Genomic DNA, 17,443 nt, shown 5'->3' with positions numbered 1-17,443 from the left:
TGAAAAAAATTTAATAAGTCTATATTTCAAGAGACTTATTTCAAGTCTATATTTTGGACCAGGGAAGAGGAGCTTCAAGAAGCTTCCGCTACAAAACAAGCTTGAAATATAGACTTATTTAATTTTTTTCGGAACAACTTCAATAAAAGACGGACATTACATACGAGCAGCATGGAGGTATTTGGATGTTTTTTGGTGTGTCTTTTTGTTACGAAGACAGTTGGTATCCATTTGCAACCGTTATATGGACATGCACTGCTACGCCGAGACCCCCTGTAACTCAGAGAAGCCACGGAGGACTCTGAAACTTCTCCCAGTCCTTAGTCGACATGAAGGTGAGTAGATAATGAGTGCAATTTGAATATTGAGTGAACTATCCCTTTAACCTTTATTTATTTATCCAGGAAGGATCCATTGAGATTTAACTATCTCTTTTCCAAGGATGTCCTGGTCAGGAAGAGCAGCATTACAAAACAATCACTCAAAACAAGCGAGAACATTCATACTGTAGCAAGAGCAAGGTAGCAAAAAGACAATGATAATCGATACAATAAAAGACCCCAAAAGTGCAACACAGTTTGAAAGCTGAGAGTCACAGGTGCAACTGGTGACTAATAGTTCAGAGAGAGATTGTTTAAAGCCAGAAAGAGGGATTAGAGATCCCATCCTCATCCTGACTTGCAGGTCATTCCAAGTAGGAGAGGGTCCTCATCCCTAACTCTGTCCTCATTAAGGGAACCTTAAATCGCAACCAGCTATTAGCTCTAAGATCATGTGTAATTTGAACAGCAGTAAACTTTGAGCAGAGGTATGAAGGCAGTTTGCCTAAAATAGCCTTACATATAGTGCTGTAACCTCCGGGTGTTAAAGGATAATTACCGTTTTTTACAATCTGGACCTTATTTCTAGCATAAAATACGATCATTTACTCACCCAGAAAATTAGCGAATTAACGAAATTAGCTCCAGCCGAGAGCCGCGTATATCCGTATAATTGAGTCTACAGGGCAGAAGAATGCAGCCTCTAAATAACACATTATCTGCAGAGAAACTCGTTCATTTCACCAATATTTTGTTATGATACGGTAGTGCTATTGCCCTCTGAGTCCGGGGTTAGCTGTTATCAACATCCGGGGTCTTTTTTTTGTTTTGTTTTTCTTTTCTTTTCCCTTTTTAGTGTTTACTTGAACTTAATTCATCTGTTCTCTTCTTTTGTCTCGCTTTCTTTTCTCACCTCTTTTTTGTTTATTTATTTATTTAGTGCTGTTATCACCACTACTACTTTTATTTTTACTACCAACATCTTCCCTGTTTTTTTCATCTCTTTCCTTCCTTTCTTTTTTAATTTTATTTTCTATCTATACCTTGCACAAGGTATGCGATTATTATTTCTTGACTGTGCTTCAATTATGTGTTAGATCAAGGTGAGGTCATGTTATAAGCCTTTCAGGTTTCAGACCTCACCTGCACATTTATTTTTCATATCTTTCTTACTAGTAAGAGAGATAAGTAAATGTTTTGTTTTATTTTTTATGTGCAAATAAATAAAAGTCTAAAAAAAAAAAAAAGAAAGTCTGTAGGTTGACCTACTGACCTCTGACCTGGCGGCGCGGCTTGTTGCTATCGCTAATGCTACGGTTCGTATCTGCGTGTTTCTGACTTGTCAGAACAAAATGAGCAGCTGGATGAAGTTCAGCTTCCACAGGCTTCCTCTCCGCAACCTGGACTCGCTAAAGCTCCGGCTAGTTGCGATAAAAATGGACCCGAATGCCGAAGTGGAATCATTATTATCAGAATGAGCCGGGCAGCGGAGACCCCGGATGTTGATAACAGCTAACCCCGGACTCAGAGGGGAATAGCACTAGCCTATCATAACTAAATATTGGTGAAATGAAGGAGTTTCTCTGCAGATAATGTGTTATTTAGAGGCTGCATTCTGCTGCCCTGTAGACTCCATTATACGGATAAACGCGGCTCTCGGCTGGAGCTCATTTCATCACAACAACTTGTAATGACACCAAAGTTATCTGGGTGAGTAAATTATCATATTTTATGCTAGAAATAAGGTCCAGATTGTAAAAAAAAAAAAAAGGTAATTATCCTTTAAATGGAGGTAGGGCGGCCGTGGAGTTGTGCTTAAAGAACATGATTTTGGTTTTGTTAGCATCAAGGAGAGCGTGATGCTGCAGAAAGGTAAAAACATCTGGACACGGAGGAAGTGAAGGAAACAAAACGCTGACTGCTGCATCTTTATAACACACACACATATACACACTTAAACACACACACACACACACACATGCACACACTTAAACACACACACACACACATATGCACACTTAAACACACACACACACACCGGGTTTCCATGTGAGACGGAGCTGCAATGACGTGTTTAATGAGGTGGGAAAAAACTAATTTGGACTCACTTGAAACACACACACAAATACACACACAGTTTGTGCCACATATAGGAGATCGTCAGAGTACCATGATTAGCCCTTATCACACACACACACACACACACACACACACACACACACACACACACACACACACACACACACACTTAGAGGATCTCCACACTGAAAGGAATCGGCCGAGCGGAAAACGGATTCTGTTCAATTACGCCACTGGGACATGAGAGCAAATACACACACACACACACACACACACACATACACACACACACACACACACATACACACACACACACACACACGTATCCCCACAAACATAAAACATTGATACACACTCGAGTGCACTGAAGCCTTGAGCATGTTGTGATTGTGCAGATAAAACCGACCAATGTGGCGTCTTTAAGAGATTTACACAAATACAGACAAACAACAAACACACACAGTAACACACACACACACACACACACACACACACACACACTCGGCCAGACTCTGCAGAGACAACAAATCTATTTTAAACCAGGTTTTCTACAGGATTCAATTTGTATTTATATATATATATATATACACTGGTGTTTACTGTTAGGTTTAATAACACAATAACACAACTCACCAAGTGCATTCGTATAATTGTGTAATCACATTTATGTCACCACAGTTGTTCAATTCATCAAGGTGAGAAACAGAGAGTCTATTGGTGGATGAATCCATTAGAGAAGAACTCGTATATTTACTGTATATGAGTTTTAATTGAGGTGAGAGACACATACAAAAACAATTATTAACAATTATTATTATTTGACCTTCAAAGACCTTTAGTGAAACAGAAATCAGGACCTGCAGATTGTTGAAAACTAAAATAGGACTTTCTATGATGAACCAGAACAGATTAACAGTTATATCATGAGGTTCGTGCTGCGTTCACATGTCATACAGAACATACGACAGGAGAGAGATCCTCATGTTAACGAACCGTCCAGCTCCTCTAATAAATCTGGATTTAACGACGCTGAACACTAAAGCTTTGGTTGATGTTAGGCGGCCATGTTTGTTTTGTTTTCAGGACACGACTCCAATGAGATTTTGTAACCTGAGTCGTTTTAGAGAAGTTTCTGAATCGGAGGCTTTAAACTCAGGAGGAGGTTCTGATCCAGATGTTGAACCAGATTTCACACTTAGCACTTTATTCATTCCTCAGTATTTCTATGGTGCGTATTTTATATTTACTTATTTATTCTGGTTTGTTTTTAGGTCAGTTTTTTATCCGTCTGAGCGAGTACAACGACATTTCGTTCTCTGAATGACAGTAAAGGATTATCTGTCTGTCTGTCTGTCTGTCTGTCTGTCTGTCTGTCTGTCTGTCTGTCTGTCTATCTATCTATCTATCTATTTTATTTTAATGTTTATTTTGCAGGGACGATACATACAACATTGCCACAAAGAATGAAAAATGCGATGCATACAAGACGTCTAGCTTCAGCTAATTTGCAGTCTTTGTCCCTGGTCAGGCTAAAGAAGGATAAAAGACACTGAATACCGTTACAATAAGTGCAATAATACAAATACAGTGAATAATACAGTGAATAGTTATCATCAATAAATAAACACAGCTACAAAATTTAGATTAAGAAATTGCACAAATTAAATACATTAAACATTAGTAAAATGCTGTATTGACAGTGACTTGAGAGAAGTTAATGTTCACATTTCTGCTGCTGCTTAAGCCAATGTTTAGCTTTAGCACTAAACATCTTTAATTCTGTTTGGGATTTGATATCTGGTGGTAAAGAATCCCATAGGTGTGTACCCAGCACTGAAAGGGATGATTGCATCTTCGAATTTTACAGTTTTGCTTGCTCATGCTCCTTGTCGTTGTCCCACAGTTGTCTGACTTAGTAAAAATCTGTGACATCGCTTGTGGGGCTAGTCCACTGACACACTTAAAAACAACTTTCAAAAAAGAGAATTTTATAAAATTAGAAAAAGATAACATCTATCTATCTATCTATCTGTCTGTCTGTCTGTCTGTCTGTCTGTCTGTCTCTGTCGATCTATGTTGAACCATGAACCAACTCTTACAGTAACAGCTCATCGGCATTTCTTCCAAACTACATGAGTACTGAACCTTTGAGAGTCTTTTATGTAGACGGCACAAAGGATTATGGGTATGAGGGAAGTTTCAGATCTGTTCCTGATTTTAATGAGGACTTTTAAGTGTCGTGTTGCGGTGAAGAGGAACTTGGGCTTTGAGTCGACACCAGAGGAACGAGTTTGCAGAATTAATTTCCTGTCGTTTAATTTGGTAATAAAGAGTTTTACAGTTATTGCCTCATAGCTCATATTTAATATCAGCAGCTACACAGGAAGGTCTGAACAACCTCACTGACTCAGGCTGTTATTATCTGTCGCACTAGGAGCTCGGTCGGTCGGTGAAACGACGGCATCGAACTCCGATCTTGTAAATATTCTGGACTTCATCTGTTGGTCGACGGTCGGCTCCTCTGTAGGAGACCTGAGGGCGAACTCGGCGATCTGTGAAATGATGCAACACGAGGCGGAAAAACAAAATAACCACAGAGCATTTAATCACAGCCACGATCTGCCACATCGGAGGCCGTGAACTATGATTGGTGGACGACAAAACGGCGCCCGCAGCGAGAGAAGAAGACTGAAGAAGAAGAAATAAATACGTAAAGAAGGTGAAGAAGAAAAAAAAAGGTATTATTTTTGCACTTATGCGTTTTCATAGAGTGACAGACAGGCTGGATTTTCATGTTTTTGGATGCCAGTGGCTGGAAACAACCAAGCCCCGCCCATATTCTGACCACGCCCATATTTGGATACTCTAGCCCCGCCCATTTTCTGACCACGCCCATATTTTGACACTAACTGTTATTCCTCCTGCAGCAGTAACTTATAGCAGGTCAGAAATAGTCCTTAAAACCATTTAATCGGGCAGGATCAGATCTTGTCTGTGATTGGCTGTTGTATTTATTAATTATTGATCATAATTATTGATTAATTCAGATTTCATGCTTGCTGCCATGTTTCTGGCAATTCTTTTGGCTGTAGCTGCAGAAGAGGGCGCCATTTTTCTTTATCCAATGATTGAAAGTGTTGATGATTGATCCAGGTATTCATGGTGCCCATAGGATGAATCCTATGAATTTGATTATTGATTATCCTCTGATATTTCCTGTGGTGACACCATGAAGCCGACGTTTAATGGTTTTGGTTTTACAGCATAACGCCACATTATGTAATAATGTAATACATTTTCACCTCATGATGACATAATGCTTCATTTTGTAATAAAAGTCTTGAACACAATACGTAATTAACTTTGCCACATTTTGTAATAAGTTGTTAGATATTGCAAATACGTCGAGTGTTGCACTTTTTTATGAAGAAAATGTAATAATTTGGTGCATTATGAAACAACTTATTACAAAATGCGACAAAGCTTATTACATATTGTATTAAAAAATGTGTCGTTATTACATCTTGAGCTGAAAATGTGGCACTATGGGGTTAAAATGTCAAAACTGCAGTTGGATGGATTCACCATCACATTTGATTCAAAGATTCACGTCCCCTAGAGAGAAGAGATGAACAGTCAGTATTTTCCAATCAGCATTTTTAATAATAATTTATCAATCGTACAGGATTTGAGTCCAGATTCTGAGACGATACTTTTCATGTTGTTTTCAGAATCATCTGATCGATTCCCTCTCCTGTAAACCTCACGCTTGCCTTTAGTCAGTGAACCAAACTCGTGGCCGTTCACATCCAGAGGAAATTTCTGGAAGCTGCTGCAACACTGACGCTGCTGCTCCACGTGCTGCGTTCAGGTGCAGCCAGAAATATCACAAGCAAACCGTCTAGTAAATAGACTTTAGTGAATATCATAAAGACTAAAGCAATGATATACAATAACAGAGAGTCTATTGATGTTTAATGTTCGCAGTAGAAGAGTGAGGCTGACGATGCAGGTTTATATTTTCATACAACGCTGTAACAAACTCCTTTTATCTAAAACAAAACATTGATCATTTCATCTTTTTTTAATGGTTATTGGAGATTTTAGTACAAAAAGAAAAACCTTTAATTTTTGTGTGTTTTAGTTTGTCAAACATTTGCTGCTATAAATTTGAGTAAATGTGACGTATTTTTATTTTCTCTGTTTTATATTTGTAATAACTAAACATCTGCTGGTTTAAAACCTGAATGTTGGAAGGCCTGAATCAAAATAGAGTTTAACTCGTTTAGATAATTATCAGTGCATTAATCAATAATTAAAGCATTAATCAATAGGACGGTCAATCAATCACTGAAGCTCCATTTCACATTTATACAGACCTGAGATCAGTGAAAACACCTTTATGTGTTTGTTGAGCCGTTATGTGATAAAACCTCTTTAACTAATGGATTTATTGAGTGTTAATAAACCATTTACTAATGCTTTATTGATCGGTCATAAGCCATTAATAAGAGCAGCGTTTGGGTTGCCAGGTTGTGTTCTTCCTCTCATCCTCCTTCACCATCACACTTTGAATTTTCTCTTTCATACGCGAGACGATCAGAAAAATCATCTGCAATTATTTTGATAATCGATCAACCAACCAACCAACCAACCAGTCAATCAATCAATCAATTCATTCATCATGTAAAAAAAAATAAACGTCCAGTGTTCACTGTGTTTCAAACACAACCAGATGTTTGCAGATGTCAGCTCTGTGACATGTTTACTGACATCAACTCAATTTGATCATGATCCCATTGCTGAAGTTGACAAATTTCCTTTTATCAATTAATCGATCAGTTAATTTTTTCTCATTTTATCCTGTTAAATGTTAGAAACGAGTGGAAAAACTGAGGCAGAATAATGATATGAGTGATATTCAGTGTTTAACGAAGCTGATCTGATCAAACATTTGTTTTTATATTATTCTGTCCAGGAAAATTAAAGCAGTTTAATTGATTATGGGCTTATAGATATTTGATTAATGGACACGTTGTTTTATCTCTCACATCCAGAGACTTCTGTATCTGTAGCTGCTTATCCTGAATAAAATGGAGATTTTGTGAATTATTTCCATAGTTATACATTATAATATGTGGATGTGAATGTCTGTGTGTGTGTGTGTGTGTGTGTGTGTGTGTGTGTGTGTGTGTGTGTGTGTGCGTGCGTGCGTGTGTGTGTGTTGTGCCTGTATTTAGGTGTAAATATGAACAAGAGCGATGCTGCCTCCTCGTGAAGCACTTGGCTGCCAGCTGGAAAAATGCTAAAGGTGACGCGCGCGCGGTGCAAATGGTGCATGAAATCTAGTAGAGCCATATGCACCTCTCCCTCTCTCTCTCTCTCTCTCCCCCCTCTTCTCTGGCACACACACACACGCACGTGGGAATAAACACACGTAGCACACGCGCACAACCTGCATTGAACCCATAATAATCATTTGTTTTATCTCAGAAAAGAAAAAACTGATCTTTTCTATCTGCTAAATTAAAAAAACTGCGTCAGGTTTTTTTTCTCATTAAAGTGAACTCGGTGTCACCTCACGTGCTCCAACATGGCGGCCTGTGCGCGAGGTGTCACCGTGTCAGGTGTCAGGTGAGCAGCAGCGGTGTCTGATCAGTGATCAGTGATCAATAACAGCTGGACGAGACAGGCACGCGCGTCGCGAGGCCTTCTGACGGTCCACAGCGCGAGGACGCCCTATCTCCTCCCCGAACATGCTGATTATTGATTATCAAAGATTAGATTGTATTCAGTTATTTTACTTTTTTTTTATCCAGTGGTTTAATGAGCGGAATCAAACAGAGGAACTGTTGTATTTTATTCATCTGTGATTTTTTCAACACAGATCAGGATTTAATGTTAAAGATTTTTACTTTTTTGTTCCGATTTAAAGCTCAAATGTCTCTGTTTTTCTCTCATTTTTAATATCAGCTCCGAATTACAGATTTAAGACTATTATTATAAAAACAACACTCAGGTATAAAATAAACCCCATTATAATCCAGTTTCTACCATCGTGTAGCTCATTTTCAGATTCAGATTTTATTTTATTTTTTAAAATGGGAACAGTACCTTTTGATATCGTGTAAATATGTGGGATTACAGCCAAGTGGGTAATTTCCATCCCCGGTCCTATTTTCACTGTTTTTGTTTTTATTTTTTTACCAAAAATCTTTGTTTTCCAACAGAATTTGTCTTTGCCAAATGTTTTCTAGTTCAATAAAAAGAAAAAGAAATCAATCCAGGATTTATCACTGGTCTCCTATCTACACACACGCACACACACGCACACACACACACACACACACCTCAGCAGTGTATTTACAGTGTAATTACTCTCGGTGGTTTCCGTCTCTTTCCGTCCGGCGCGGCTCGGCTCGGCTCGGCTCGGCCTCTAATGACAGATGATGTGATGATGAGTTCTTAGCGTCGCTCAGTGAAGCGGCCCCGGGGCCATTTGTCACAGGCTGTCCAGAAACCAGCCGAGCATGGAAATGAATTTGTTCATTCACATTAAAAAAAAGAGCAGAGCAGAGCAGCAGCCCGGCCGGAGCTGCGCAGCCTGCTGCTGCTGCTTAACATGCACCACAGTAACAACCACTCACACACACACACACACACACACACACATGGTGCACACACAGTAACACACACACACACACACACACCTACAGAAATAAAATGAAGTCAAGTTGAAGCTTCACTTTCTATAAACTTCATTTTTGGGGGGGGAAAAAAAAAAGTTTTCTCGTTCTTTTTTGCACATTTTTCTATCAGTTTTAACATGCGGCTTATTTAAGGTGGAATGAATAGCATTAGCCTATGTGTGTTTTTTTTCTGCATGCACAATAGTGTTGCAGCTGCAGCCACTACATACATGTGAGACGTGACATTTCATTTCTCCCACCTTTGTAGTTTCAGTGAATACATCTTGGCGTTCCTCTCGTGCATCAGGTGAGATTTCTCCGAATTTGCAGCGTTATTATCCATTTAGCAGGTGACGTAGACACAGTCCTGCAGCCAGTCAGTCAGTCAGTCAGTCAGATGAGAAGGAGAATAATAAGTTTATATCTCTCTATATTTAGCTATATAGAGGTGATACAGTCTGTGGTCTGTCTGCGGTCGGTGCTGCAGGAGTTTGTTCCGCTGAGAATCGACAGGTCCGTCCGGGGTTTGGCTGCAGGACTCGACGCGGGGAAAAAGTCAAAGTCTCTCACGTCCGGATAAATTCCTTCATTGCGGCGCCGAGAGGAGGAAGAAGAGGAGGAAAAAGAGGAGAAGGAGAAAGAGGAGGATGAATGAAAAGAAGAGGGAGCAGCTGATTTCAGGTTTCAGCTTCTCTGGATGTTGGTCAGAGTTGTTGTATCCAGGACCTGGAGCCGCAGCAGCAGCAGCAGCAGCAGCGGTGATAGTGATGATGATGATGAAGTCTGAGCTCCACACTGCAGCTGCTCACTGTGAGAAAACACACACACACACACACACACACACACACACACACACACACACACACACACACACACACACACACACACAGGACTCCACCACCTCATACAGTCAGTGGGACGAGCATCCAATGAAAATCAATGTGCACATGTTAGAAACCCTCCTCACAACATTTAGGCTATCCTATAACAATAATAATAACATGTTAATTAGCCTAATCATAATTATATATATGTGGTGTTAAATCCTGCTGCACAATGTGACGTCCAGTGTTAATTTATTTAGATTTTTATTGTCACTTCCACAGTCTGAGTGTCACTTTACATTAAATTAGCAGCAGCAGCAGCAGCAGCTTTGATTAATGTTGATGTGAAAAGCTGCTCAGATTTACAACAGGCTGCAGTGAAAGAGCCCGCGTGGATGTTATCACAGATTTATGTACTGATAAAAAGAAGATGTATGGGTTTGTCAGAAATAACAATAATAACATCTGCATTAAAAGATAAACCTTACAAAATGTAAAACTGAATTTGATTAAAACGTAATTTTCTGGATGAACCTGTCCTGCAGGATGCCATGGTTAAGGCCTGTAGTGTACAGATATATGACGAATGTAGAATAAATACATAAAAACAGAAATGACACTTAGGAATATAAGAAATTAAGATTTGATGCAAGAAAATTGTCTATACAACTATATTTTAATTAATCTAAATATGGTACATGTCATATTGTACTGTCATATTCAAAGATAAACATACGGGTGTCAGTTTTGTAAGAATGCCCTAAAATTTAAGCTTTATTTAATTATTTTGGACACATAAATCTGAAAATGATCTCTCCTTACATTTTTGTGGCTATAATTATCAGAATGTAGCTAAATCAATAGAAAAATATAATGATCCAGAATCTACATATTGTCGAGTTAACTTAAATAATAGTATATGACAGCTTACGTTACATATCGTACATTTCAGTGTTTAGTTTTATGTGGTTTTGCTCTGAATGTCTAATTTGACTTCACATCACTGATAATCATTCATGATTACCGCGCCACTGGTGCGTTCAAGGGCCAGTGGGACGTTTACCCATCCTTTTCACTTCTCTTGTTTTAATGAAGGTGGTTATTTCTGTATCTGGTTGATGAGAGCAGAAATGTTGTTGTTGTAGTGAAAATGGGCGGGCTCGTGAAGACGCGAATTTACACAAAGTCAAAACGAGCGATAAACCGCGTATCTCGCGTTTGGTCGCGCGTCACAACTCGAGCGAAAAAAAAGCGTTCCTTGTGTTTGGTGGGAAGCCCCTTGTGGGTCTTCCCACTTGTGTTTGGTGGGAAGCCCCTTGTGGGTCTTCCCACCAAACACGATGAAATAGACGAAGACGCGAAGGTCCCGTCGCCCAAAACAAATCGGGTGTATTGCGTCGCAAAAAAAAAAGTCGCGTATACCGCGTCTCGCGCCTAATCTCGTCTCGCGCCTAATCGCGACTTTGCGTTACGGCCTTTTACACCGCGGACGTAACGAATAAACGGTGACGGTGTGAACGAACAACATAGAACAGGACCAGACGTGGCGTTGTTTCCTCTTTTCACCGACAGCTCCACTCTCCCTTACTTACACTAACTACTGTTATTGTTGAGGCCAGAGAATTGTGGGATTTGTAGGGTGACATCAGGTAAATTGGGCCATCAGGTAAAATGAGCCAGTTAAGGTTTGAGCCTCCTAGCTTTTTAAGTTTTAACAGGCAATGGCTGTAAATGATTTCAAATTGTTGCTACAACTGTACTTGAAAAAAAACAATTGATTTGAGTGGTCTCTGGTTGTTGTTGTGGATGGGACAATGCTTTATATCCAGCCTGCTGAGGAGAAGTGTGCGAAAAGTGGCCTGGCAAACAAATTTCACTTGAAACTGATAAGGTTGATAACTCCGTAAAAAAACAGATCTACAATAAAAAATGTGATTTATAATACACATTGTGATTCCCCCCATTGGATAGAATGCAAAATTCTTGCTAAGCTTACTTATTTTTAATTTAAATGCATTTTTTGTGGGTGGCTCAATTTACCTTAATGCATCATGGTAAATTGAGCCATGCATTTCAGCTAAAATGGGCCACATACAAAACACAGTCTTACACTGAAGTTACACAGAAATTGAGGGTGCAAAACATGTTCAAAGTTAGATATATATCCAAGGTTGGTCAGTGCCACTCATGGTGCCATTAGCACTGTGGGGGAAAAAATGGCATCTATAATGCCTCACACACACATACACACACAGTAAAAGAGCCTATAACATAGTCAGTTAACAAAGAGCATAGCAACAACATGATCATGTAATTTTAAAATGCATTTTAAGATTAAAAAATGTCTTCAACCTCTTATGTTTTTACTGTTAATGTTAAGTTTAGTGTTGTAGTTTAGTAGTAGTGTTAATTAATTATTAAAATTTTAATGATTTCTGCTAAAATTACTGTGTTGTTCTCTCTTGGCCCAATTTAACTGAACGGCTGGCCCATTTTACCTGAACCTTCATCGTACCTCGAGAGGGAATATCCCGATACTTTAACTCTCATAATTCCAAAATAATTATACTTTTTAATTTTTTTTTCACACAGAAACATTTAAGAGACCTATGTCGATTTTTAAAAATATCAATGGATTTCATGCATAGCGTTTTTGATGGTCTTATTAGTCGTTTACCAAAAAGTGGCCCATTTTACCTGACTTCACCCTAGTTTTTGACCAATCGCCGGTTGTGCTCTTTCTTTTTTGTGATTTTCCTGGTTCACACATGTATTTTTTTTAGGGGCAAATGGGAGACTAAAATTATTTAAGACTTGAACACAATAATTCAACAAATTTAAGACATTTTAAGACCTAAAATTTAGATTTTCACATTTTAGACTTTTTAAGTCCCCGCGGATACCCTGTTATTTCATATAAAAGTTTAAGTGCATACATATTTAATGATGCTGTGTATTATATATTATATATTTAAGACCATCTTTGAATTTTCTAATAAATGTAATACTTTTTAAGGCCTTAATTTTAGATACATGAATTTAAGACTTTTTAAGGATCCGCGGATACCCTGAGAAGTTGTGTGCTTGCAGCAGGACAGATAATCAGATGGATAATCGGTAAAGTTAATAATTTCACTTAATGTGGCCATGAATAAATTAATTTCGATGTTTCCTGTTATTGTTGCCCAAACGCAAATCTTGAATAGGTCTCCACTGTTTTCACATTTAAAAAGGTCTTTGTTGTCTTTGTACAGAGACAATATGAGATTTGCTTGTAGGCAGCCACAACACTTAAAAAACCCACTGTAACCTATTTTCATAGGCACACCAGCCTCGCTTTCAATAAAACACACACTCGCATTCTATAATTGCGATCAGTGAAATATATGAAAACAATAAAATACAATTTAAAAATGCCCTTGGAAAGAAAAAGTAACGCAATAGTTACTTTCCCTGGAAACTAGTTGCTATTATAGTGAAGTAGTGGAGTTACTAACTCAGTTACTTTTTGGGAGAAGTAATTAGTAACTATAACTAATTACTTTTTAAAAGTAACGTTCCCAACACTGATCATAAGGCTGCAGGCTGCAGCACAAAGCTTAATGAATGTGGTCAAGTCAAGTCAGCTTTATTCATAGAGCACATTTAAAAACAACAAAGAGCAAAATGCTTTACAATTATGTGCAAAACAAGAACAACAATGACAAAAGAGAGAAAAAGACAGAGGGAAAGAACATTTAAAAACAGTGGTTAGCTAAAATAAAATTAAAATAAAATAGATTGTCGTTGATACCAAGGTAACAAAGCAGAATATTGATCAGAAGTTGATTACATATTATTTCATTCATATATTTTTTAAATTTGTAGCACATTTTCAACCCGATTTCCAAAATTATGCGTGAAATATTGATAAGTGGAGGCTTGAGCACCTTTTTTTCTCTCTCTCCAATTACCTAAAACACACCACCAGTCTACGTATCCCGACGTCATGACGTAACCGGTGTTTGGTTTCCGCGCCGCCGCCGCGAGTCCAGTCCAGTCGACATGGAAACAACAACAGGCAGCGACAATAAACTGGATCATGAACGGCTGAAAGAGGTGGAGATGGCGGAGGACGAGGAGGAGGAGGAGGACAGGTCCATGTTGAGGTCCGACAGGTAAATAACGTCCAGGTAGAGGCGTCTCGTGCACTAACTTAACGGTTGGGGAACGTGCGCAGGGTTTTAGCTGCTACGAGCTAACGGTGCTAACTGGAGCTCATAGATACAGTATATACGGACGGAGCTAACGGTGCTAACTGGAGCTAACGTTAACGGTGCTAACTGGAGCTAACGGGCTGTCACCACGCATTGTGTCATCGTGGCTGCGGCTGGGAACAAAAGACCAAACACAGGAGGAGAAATACAGACAGGATCAAAACGACAGCTGAGTTAATGGATAAATTATATAAATATATCATCAAAAAGTTTTAGTTTGATAGCTCACATTTAGCTTTAGTGACGTAAACACGAGCTACCTTACCTGCTCTGTTTCCACTCGTGCTACGTTAAACACCTGTCAGTGGTTTTAATAACAGGAGTACAGGAGCAGAGACCCTCTACTGTATTGTATAATAAACTGGGCCCAGTGCCATGTGTAAACATGCCTTGTTATGGTGCATTTAATACTAAGCCGTTCAATTAATATTCATGTTTTTATTTTAAAGGGATAGTCCAACATTTTGTCAAATTCTCCTCTCACCATAATCCCTATAGTCATAGCAGTAGGTCCATCACCTTTAATTATCGGTGCATGTTGTTTTGAGATCGGCAGGGCAGAGACGTGAGCTGCTCAGTGAACACAATGGAGGTGAACGGTACAGGTCCCCTGTCCCTCATCAAACTCATCAAATACACAATCCAACAACTCCACAACGCTCTAGTGGACAAGTTGTGACCTGCACATTGACCACGCTATGAGATAATCATGTATAATTATGTAACATTACAACACATGAAGCAAATCCTTGGGACTACTTGTGCTTTTGAAATCTCTCCGCCTCTGGAATGTAGTTCCGGCTGCATTTACCTCTAAAACAACTCTGTCTCATAATGTTACACGATTATCTCATAGCGTGGTGAATGTGCAGGTCACAACTTGTCCACCAGAGCGTTGTGGAGTTGTTGGATTGTGTATTTGATGAGTTTGATGAGGGACAGGGGACCTGTACCGTTCACCTCCATTGTGTTCACTGAGCAGCTCACGTCTCTGCCCCGCCGATCTCAAAACAACATGCACCGATAATTAAAGGTGATAAACCTATGCTATGACTACAGGGACTATGGTGAGAGGAGGATTTGCCAAAATGTTGAACTATCTCTTTAACCGTTTCCCAGTGAATTTCTTTTTGTTTTTTGAAAGTTTACACTTGATAAAACATAATTTCATATCGTTTCAACTTAGTCTGGTTTATTCAGCATTTATAAATCATAATAATCGACATTCAGCTTCAGTTTGAAGTATTAAATCATGGCTCTGATGACGAGGAGCTGCTATAACACGTGATTTATGTGACTTTATTTGTTAGAAAACTGAATGAACATCCCAGCTCAGCTTATGTTGCTCTGTAGTAACACGGGGGCTAATAACACGTAGCACCACTGATGTGCAGGGGATCAGGTGTCTGACACACCAAACTGTGTGTGTGTGTTTAAAAGAGCATTTATATTCATTCAGTTTGTGTATTACAGTATCATGGGGACAGTGGGAGAACAGTGTATCCAGCTGCAGGGTGAAAGATGAGTCAGGTGATTATTTACTTGACTATAGGTCCCAGAGGAATGAATCCTGAACTCATGCGTGTGAAGAAAAGCTGCTCAGTGTCTTTTTCTGTGCTCAAAGGCATTTCTTTATCTTCATCTCTGCATTACTGAGAGCACATGTTTGTACCAGAGATAATCGTATCTTCCACAGATCTGAACTCCTGCAGTAAACAAACAGAGATTTATAGCAGCAGGCGTCAGGTTTTTTTTTTTTGACCCAGATATGTGCAGCAGCAGCAGCAGCGTGAAAACTCAACGTCTGCTTATCTGTGTTGTGTTTGACTCACCTGCTGCCGACCCCGACCAGACCAGACCAGACCAGATCGCCTGAGACGTCTGGGTGGTTTGTGTCGTCGTGATTAAAGCAATAAACAGGACGGTTGAGTTTACACGAGTGTCAGTATCTTTGCAAAGATGGTTAAAGTTAAAGTTTAAAAGTTGTTGAAACAAGTGTCCGGAAGAATAAATGACATGAATCAGGTGCAGATGAAACAACAGTCGTTCCTCGACACAGGTATAGAGCTCAATTAGCTGAATAGAATAGAATAAAATATCCTTTATTGTCATTGTCACATGTACAACAAAATTTTAAATGCCAAACCAGACGGTGCAACCACGAGATAAATAATTTAAAAAAAGAGACTGTAAAGGAGCATAAAAAAGAATAGATTATATTAATAATGAAAAACAAACGGAGGAAAAAACAATCACACGACCACACATTCGATCCACCACATTGCACTGTGATTAGGTTTTTGGTTATATTGAGTGTCGTTATCATTGCTGTGGGGTAGAAACTGTTTTTGAATCTATTTAAATGATAAGTAATTGGTCAGACAATCGGCAAAAAAGTTACTATAAAGCACCTATTTTCGTAATCTAATCTGTACTTTGTATCTGAACTCTTAGACGTCTGAAAACATCACTGTGAGACTGTTATTCTTTATTTTTGTGACATTTTAGTGACGAAATTAAAAAATTGTGAAACCAAACTGCAGATGATTTGACCTTCATCTGTAGCATTTTTACAATTTGAATAATTTCTCTTCATATTAATCACGCTGCAGAATTTGGGTTATGAAGAATTTTTATGTTTTAAGACAAAGTTCGTGTTTTAAAGGGACTAAATATAATAAAAAGCCCCAGGGTCCCTGAACGCCTCAGCCAAGTGATGACAGCCTTACTCATGTGAACGGAGACCCCCCCCCCCCCTCCTCTCTGTGTCCAGGGCAGCGGTGTGATTTCCTGGGGAGGGTCGGTGAGTCCCCCTCCCTCCCCCTCACCCACACCGACAGTAAACGCCTCACTGTGGAGAGATGGAGAGACACTGGAGTCCACAGTCTCTCTCTCGTCTCTCTCTGCAGGACAGAAGAACGTCTGCAGCTTCCTCAGAGTTAAAAAAAAAGAAAAAAGAAAAAAAGAGGCTTTAAAGTCTCAGAGTTAAAAATATAAAAATAATTTTCTTTCTGTTTTTAGTTTAGTAAACTATGAATGGAAAGAAAGAAACAGTTCTGTTTGATTTAACTCTGAGGAAACTCCAGATGCTTCACACGAGCAACTGCCTGATGGCGCAGCAGCAGCCGGGGTCGACTCTGAGCAAACAAGGCATCTCTGATGGCAACGACACATAAACACACCTTATAATAAAGAAGGCAAGGCAGCTTTATGTATACAGGGTTCCTACGCAAGTATGGAAAGTATGGAATAATATGGAATTTGATTTCATACAT

At 39.1% G+C, this 17,443-nt stretch overlaps 1 protein-coding gene across 3 annotated transcripts in view; it reads left to right on the top strand.

Moving 5' to 3' along the window:
* Positions 1 to 13,916: 13,916 nt before the first annotated feature.
* LOC146961276 (uridine-cytidine kinase-like 1) overlaps positions 13,917 to 17,443 on the top strand; it is a 37,195-nt gene continuing 33,668 nt past the window's right edge. For all 3 annotated transcript variants that reach the window (XR_015035206.1, XM_085770767.1, XM_085770768.1), the window contains exon 1: positions 13,917 to 14,069. Coding sequence is in view for 2 of the 3 variants with exons in the window: in XM_085770767.1 (XP_085626893.1) it covers positions 13,957 to 14,069 (113 nt within the window). In the remaining variant the exon portion in view is untranslated. The remainder of the gene's footprint in view (positions 14,070 to 17,443) is intronic.

This window comes from Trachurus japonicus, chromosome 24, assembly GCF_045865225.1.
Source record: "Trachurus japonicus isolate A0001 chromosome 24, Traja_1.0".
Taxonomy (NCBI): Eukaryota; Metazoa; Chordata; class Actinopteri; order Carangiformes; family Carangidae; genus Trachurus; species Trachurus japonicus.
This window is presented reverse-complemented; position numbering and strand designations above follow the sequence as displayed.